The 7637-nt window shown below is 43.3% G+C and overlaps 1 protein-coding gene across 1 annotated transcript; it reads left to right on the top strand.

Annotated features, from left to right (window-relative positions):
- The first annotated feature begins 236 nt into the window (after positions 1-236).
- CCKAR (cholecystokinin A receptor) lies at positions 237-6338 on the top strand. The gene is made up of 5 exons (XM_074148020.1): positions 237-357; positions 1137-1388; positions 3350-3611; positions 4775-4902; positions 5812-6338. Exons 1-5 carry the CDS (start codon positions 237-239, stop codon positions 6336-6338), a joined length of 1290 nt encoding a protein of 429 aa, XP_074004121.1.
- Positions 6339-7637: the final 1299 nt, after the last annotated feature.

The raw sequence follows: 7637 nt of genomic DNA, 5'->3' as shown, positions 1-7637 counted from the left end.
CCACGCGTGCTTCGCTTTTCCCCAACCGCCTCCTGCGCCCCCCGGAATAAATCTCAACAGGGCTCTGTGTGCCGGCTGCTCCTGACGGAGAGTTCCAAGAGCTTCCTTGCACAACTGCCTCTCCCCTCTTTCTCCCGAAGATTTCATCCAGGAATGTATTTGTTTACGGAAAGAATGGGCAGATAGTTCCAAACCCACCCTCTTCCTTCTCAAAGCCAACCTGTGGATCCCGAAGAATGGAAATAGTTGATGCCAGCTTCCTCGGGAACGGTACCAATATCACTGCTTTCCTCTGCGATATCATCTTGGAAAATGACACTTTCTTCTGTGTGGATGACCCACCTTACCCTTCTAAAGGTATGTATCGAAAAATAGATTATTTTTTTGGAGGCAGATTTAGTTCTAGCTGGAAGCAGAGGTGCTATGGAAAGAAACAGCTACACAAGGCTTTTTTTTTCTTTTTTTTTTTTTTTTTCTTTCTGTGAGGGAGTGCAAAATCAGCTGCTTGCTGATAAGTTAGGGTGAGAAACGAGCAGGAAAGAATGTAGTATGTGCTGGTTTTTCCATGTTAAAAATGCAAGTAGAGCAAAATTTGGATATAATGGAAAACTAGAACAGTAGCACTGTCGGACACAAAATGCAAAAAGCTCTGCTAAGGACTTGGAGAAACATGGTTTTTTTGCTCTTTGGGCAATTCGGTAACAATGGAGTTACCTGATCTGATACCATGTATTAAATATGAAATTATAGCCCTCTGAGGCTGAAAAAAAAAAATATAAAAATCCAGGTATTAAAATATTTTTGATTGCTGTGTGGTGTTTCTTACTTCTGCCTGAAGGAGGAACTCCCCGGGTGCACACCGAGTGGTGTCTGCAGGACCCGCTTGTGAGAAGTTGTATTTTGCTCTCCAAATGTTCCTTGTATGGCAGGGATTGTACTGTAACGTTGTGCAAGTCAGGTAGAGCAGAATAAGTTTCAGAATTTCAGAACTTCCTCTGATTTTCACACTGGTGTAAAGACATAAACCTCAGTAAAACTGAATACAGGAAGGCTTTTACCTTTTGATTAAAGGATGGAACATCTAATACTAATCTATGGGCCGTATAACTTGATTTTTCTCTGGTTACAATTTCCAGATATGCATCAGATAGTTCGGATTCTGCTGTATTGTTTGATATTTCTGCTCAGCGTTTTGGGGAACATCCTGGTAATTACGGTGCTGATAAGGAACAAGCGGATGAGGACAGTCACCAACACCTTCCTGCTGTCGTTGGCGGTCAGCGACCTGATGCTCTGCATTTTCTGCATGCCCTTCACCCTCATCCCCAACCTGCTGAAAGATTTCATTTTCGGCAGCGCTGTCTGCAAAACCGCCACGTATTTCATGGGTAAGTCTCGGAAGCTTATACTCATTTTCAAGACTGGCTAATGAGAATTTGGGAGAAGTTGACTGAAGAGCTGGTTGTTTCCATCGGCAATTGAACGGTTGCCAGAATCACGAAGAAACAACTTTGGGGTGCAAATCTCCATGGCTCTGGTTTCCTCAGCCTGGTCCGCAAAACTCAGAGGCACCTCTTAATGTTAACGAGCATTGGGCTGGATCAGGTTAAGTGAGGAGTTCGTTGCCTGAGCAAGCTTTAAGGAGGAACCCAACACAGGCGCTTCCTTCCCCATCGCCGGGAGGGCTCTCAGAGCTGTTCAGATCAGCCCTCAGATACGACACAATTCGCCCACAGGTTTTTTTGGTAGAGGTGATACATGAGAAAAAAAAAAAATGAATTGGCCAAAGCAGGTGTCGTTTGTGGAATCGGAAATTAGAGCCTGGTGTGACCAGAGCTCACCAGGAGACCACAAAATGCAGACACAGGTTTCAGAGGCTGGCTTTAAGAAGCCCCCACTTTTATACGCCTTCCCGTAGCCCCTTTTTGTTGCGGAGCCAGGAGTTTCAAAACGCCTGGATTATGTGTGTCTGTGTAAGCGATTTTGTCTCGCTTCCAATACATCCTGTGCGTTTGCTTGTTTCTGAAAAGGGAAAAAAAAAAACCACAACAAAAAAACAACAACCCGAAGAACGTTATGTAAAGTTTTTGCTGCCTTGGGAGACCCTCAGTTACTGGGAGAAACCTCAGGTGCCCTTTCAACCCCAAAGTGCCCTTGGGCGCTTTGATGTAATGTGAAAGTACACGCCGAAAGCGTGCGAATGGGAAATCAACATCTTTTTGTAGATAAAACCAATAAAACTAAAGGCCATGTTTAAACAATTATAATGAATTGCTGTATAAATGCCATAAAAAATTACCGCAGCATCGTCATCTTTCTCTTATTTCACGCTGTGTAAATTACTTCATAAGAGTGAACCTGTCAAATATTTTCAAACATGAAGTTTTTCATTACGAAGGTGTTTTATTTTAAGACTCAGAATGCGGATATCTCCCATTAGCAATTCAGGTTCACAGGGGCTTCTGTTGACAGCCAGACACTGGCATCCATTGTATCACCTGTGCTCTTACTCTCTCACTTTAAGACTTAGTTTAAATTACAGATAATTTATGCAAAACAAGCTGTTTGGCATTTTATATTTTGACCCGCATTAGAAGATTTACAGAGATTAAGTAAAAGCTCATTCACTGATAGAAAAATTTGTGAAAAAGTGATGAAGAAATACCTGTAATCTTGCAGTGATAAACTGGAGCACCTCAGTGACAGAAATACAGCCCACTCGGTTATATTTTATAATATACCAGCATGAGAAATTCAGGGCACTTGAAGGACAAAGATTCTGCTTCCTGACTTCATTTCTCCTGCTTTGCAACTCCATTAGCACCTAATGAAAAAAGTGGTAACACCTTTAATTGTCTTGAAGGAGAAAATCAGATCACCAGTCAAGCAAGACACATAAAAATTAAAACAATAGAAGAGGGACTGTGAACGTCTGTGTTTAAAGTGTCATTAACAGCGTAATAATCACACTGATTTCAAACGCTTGTTTGAATTTTGGTGCAATTACTCAAGTGTATAAACCACAGCAGCAGAGAGAAGAATTAGGAGGAAAAGTGTCTTCTTTCCCTCTTGTCAGAATTTGACGGTTTGACAGAATGAATCTTTTCTCTTGGACTTCTGGAGTTGGAAAAGCACAGAGCAGGAATGTCAGTCTGGAGACTCAGCCCTATTGCCCACACACTCTTTGTTGACTTAATCAGTATGATATTTATGTATATTTTACAATATAAATAGGCTGCTATATTTTTAATTTTATATATGTATACAAAAAGTTAGCAGGAATATTTGAAAAGAGCATGAACATTTAAAGCAAGGGAATAACCTTTTCCTTTATTTTATATACGTACAGGTGTCTCTGTAAGCGTGTCTACGTTCAACCTGGTGGCCATATCTCTGGAGAGATACAGTGCCATTTGCAAACCGCTGCAGTCCCGGGTCTGGCAGACAAAATCTCACGCCTTGAAAGTGATTGCTGCAACCTGGTGCGTCTCCTTCACCATCATGTCACCCTACCCCATCTACAGCAAGCTGGTACCTTTTACCAAGTACAACAACACCACGGCAAACATGTGCCGGCTCCTGTGGCCAAGCGATGTCATTCAGCAGTCCTGGTAAGATATAACCGGCCGTTAGCGAACGCGTAATTATCTGGTGGAAAACAGGATTTCATGGTAGCATTAAGCCTATTGAAAATCAAGTGTTAACCTTCAGCAAACATTTACACTGCTATCGTGCTTATTTGAGAAGTGGGGGGAAAAAAAAGAAAAAAAAGTAATATTTTAAAGCTGCTTACATTTTGACACTTGTGTGACTTTTCCCTTGTCATACGAATGATACCCAACATGGCAACGACTCTCACTCTGTGGTCTGCTAAGCCCCTGCTGTCACTGCTAAGAAAGCATCTGTCACTCTTCAACGATGCTTTCACTCAGTCATATGTAAATTTAAATATTTTGGGAGAAATCCTCAACAAATCTTTGAAAAACCTGGACACGGTCCATCCGTGTGCAGAATATGAAAACCTGCAGGGATCGCAAATGCCCCTCCTGAGAACCCAACCCTTTTGGTGGTCATTTAGAGAGCACAGGGGCAGAGGGGTGAGGGGGGAGAGAGTGCTCCAGGTCCTGTGTGTCCAGGCAGAGTGAGTAAATAGTAGGGCTATCAAGCAGCAATGTTATTGAGCTATAGAATCATAGAATCACAGAATGGTTTGGGTTGGAAGGGACCTTAAAGATCATCGAGTTCCAACCCCCCTGCCATGGGCAGGGACACCTCCCACCAGACCAGGTTGCTCAAAGCCCCATCCAGCCTGGCCTTGAACACCTCCAGGGATGGGGCAGCCACAGCTTCTCTGGGCAACCTCTTCCAGTGCCTCACCACCCTCACAGGAAAGAATTTCTTCCTACTATCTCATCTAAATCTCCCCTCTTTCAGTTTAAAACCGTTACCCCTCATCCTATGGCTCCACTCCCTGATCAAGAGTCCCTCCCCATCTCTCCTGTAGCCCCTTTAGGGACTGGAAGGGGCTCTAAGGTCTTCCCGGAGCCTTCTCTTCTCCAGGCTGAACAACCCCAACTCTCTCAGCCTGTCCTCACAGGAGGGGTGCTCCAGCCCTCTGAGCATCTTCGTGGCCTCTGCTGGACCCATTCTAACAGTTCCATGTCCTTCCTGTGCTGAGAAACAGCATGGCCCCCACCAATTCTCACCTGAAGAAGAAGGAATTTTTCTGGTTTTGTGCTGTTCCCTGGTCTCAGTTTGTCTTTTGATTCTTTAGGTACACTTTCCTGCTGCTCATACTCTTTCTTATACCTGGGATTATAATGATGGTTGCTTATGGCCTAATTTCTTTGGAACTCTACAGAGGAATAAAATTTGATGCCAGCCAGAGAAAATCTTCACGAGGTAACAATACATTTAATTGTTTGAGTTGGAGTTTTCAAAGCTGGTGTTGAAGATAGGAGCAGTCATCTTGAGGCTACTAAAAGCAAAATTTTCTCTTGGCAAAAATAATCTTTATGGTCAGTTACGGTCATGAACCTACCAGATGCACTTGTTGATTGAACTCATTCCATTATTCACTAGCAATTAATTCCTCACCTATGGCTTGTTTGCAAAGGCAGGATACATTAAATTTCTAATTTGCTTATTATAGAAATAGCAAGGGTTTTTTTTCTGGCCATGGGTGAGGACCATTTCTGTAAAAAACCGCAACAATAAAAAATGTCACATTCAGATAGATATAATTTTGAAAAAAAATCTTCAATAAATACTTAAGCAAACATTGTTCTTACATCTTTTGCTTCAGTTTGTATAGAGTCAAGATGTATATTGGGAGATGGCAGGTGCAGAGCAGCTGGTACACAACTGACTCAGAATTAGGACAGTGCTTTCTTTGCAGCAGTTGTTCAGCCACGAATTAGAATCATAGAATGATTAGAGTTGGAAGGGATCATTGAGTTCCAGGCCCCCTGCCATGGGCAGGGACACCTCCACTAGACCAGGTTGCTCAAAGCCCCATCCAGCCTGGCCTTGAACACCTCCAGGGATGGGGCAGCCACAGCTTCTCTGGGCAACCTGTTCCAGGGTCTCACCACCCTCACAGGAAAGAGTTTTGTTCTAGTATCTAATCTAAATCTCCCCTCTTTCAGTTTAAAACCATTACCACTCGGTCCTACCACTCTACTCACTCATAAAGAATCCCGCCCCAATTATGTTCTTTATTTAGATTTTAACTCCCTACTTTGTTTTGTATTTTGAATCACTCTTCAGAGATATTTTGCCAACTATTTAAGTACTAATTTGTATGTACAGAAAGAAAAATAAATACCTGCAGCGCCAAATACGAGGATGGAGATGGATGCTACCTCAACAAAACCAAAAGAAGGAGGAAAATGCCGTTGCAACAGCTCTCTGTCACCAGCCACAGCAAAATAGAGAGGGTGAGAAGCAGCAGCTCCTCTGCCAACTTGGTGGCCAAGAAGCTTGTCATCCGCATGCTGATGGTGATAGTGATTTTGTTTTTCCTCTGCTGGACTCCCATCTTCAGCGTCAACGCCTGGCGCGCCTTTGACACCGCTTCGGCCGACCAGCGTCTCTCGGGGGCCCCCATCTCCTTTATCCACTTGTTGTCCTACACTTCGGCCTGCGTCAACCCCATCATCTACTGCTTTATGAACAAGCGTTTCCGCGCGGGTTTCCTCGCCACTTTCACCTGCTGCGTGAAGCAAAAGCCCCCCGTGATCCGGGGAGAGGGTGGTGATGAAGAGGAGGGGAAGACAACACGGGCTTCACTCTCCAAGTGTTCTTACACTCACATGAATGCATCCGCTCCCCCCTGAGCTGCGTCGGAAGAAGCCCCTTCTGAGGCCTACAGAAATTCAAATATTTATCGTCTTGGTCTTGGAAAGTGACTGTGGCATCAGCCGAGCATGATTTAGTTCTGAGGTGATGAAACACTTCAGCCGACAGTAAACGCAGCGAGAATTTTATGGGAAATGGATGCTATCACTGTCTGAGCTTTATATCACTTTCCCTTCCAAAGTACAAAGGAGGAAGAGGGCTCTTTGAAGATAAGGGACTTTATAAAAAGCCTTAGAAGGTGCTCTATTTGTCATAAATTCTCCTGTAAAAATTGGCGTCCTTTACATCAACAGTTTCCCTCAGTTTTCAGCCGCAGTTCTGAGTATCTCTTAAAATTCCCAGGACACCAATAGATCCTCCTCAAACACGAATACATCTATTGCAGTCTTCACTTCGATATCTGTGCCTCATAATCAAAATCTTTCTGTTACATTCGTAGTAGTTTTTCACATTATTTTTGCTGAGCTGATACATGCTGAGATCATTTTGGTGTCACGGTCAATTAAAAGAAGAATTTTGGGGTGGGGAGAACGGGCTTGTCCATGTGAAAATAATGCTTTTAAGTAAAATTTTTTTTTTTTTTTAATAAAATAAAAATAAAGATTGGTGACTTTGTGGATGGAATGTGTTCTTCACTTAGGCAGTAACCTAAATTAACATAATTTCATGTATTTTTGGAATAAAACCCATAGGACAAGCACAAAGAAGCATCAGGGTTTAGGTGAGCCCCAAAGGCTCATGTGGAAATTATCACACTGGGAAAAACAGGGATAATCGCTTGGGATACAGGCAGAGAGATGATTTTACAAAAGACACAGGACTGAAGACAAAGGACAATGGCCACAGCGTTAATACACTCCACAAATATATTCACAGTCACTCCCGTCGTGGTAACACCTACGTGGAAATAGAAGCCATTGGATGTAGAAAGGTAGAAACAGCACAAACAACGAGAAGAGGCTGAAAGACTGTCAGGAAACATAGTTTTTCTAAACTTTGGAGCAACTCTTTTCTCCAACTCCATGTATTTGTTAACAGACTCAACATAGAAAAAAATATCTGTAAATACTGTAAATATTAGTAGCTGGGGGCTGACCTACCGGAGAGCACCTCTGAGGAAAAAGATGTGGAGTCCTGATGGACAACAGGATGACCATGAGCCAGCAATGTGCCCTTGTGGCCAAGAAGGCCAATGGCATCCTGGGGTGCATCAAGAAGAGTGTGACCAGCAGGTGGAGGGAGGTCATCCTCCACCTCTACTCTGCCCTGGTGAGGCC

The sequence above is a fragment of the Numenius arquata genome, chromosome 5, assembly GCF_964106895.1.
Source record: "Numenius arquata chromosome 5, bNumArq3.hap1.1, whole genome shotgun sequence".
NCBI lineage: Eukaryota > Metazoa > Chordata > Aves > Charadriiformes > Scolopacidae > Numenius > Numenius arquata.
Note: the sequence above shows the minus strand (reverse complement) of the source record. Positions and strands in the feature narration are given on the sequence as shown.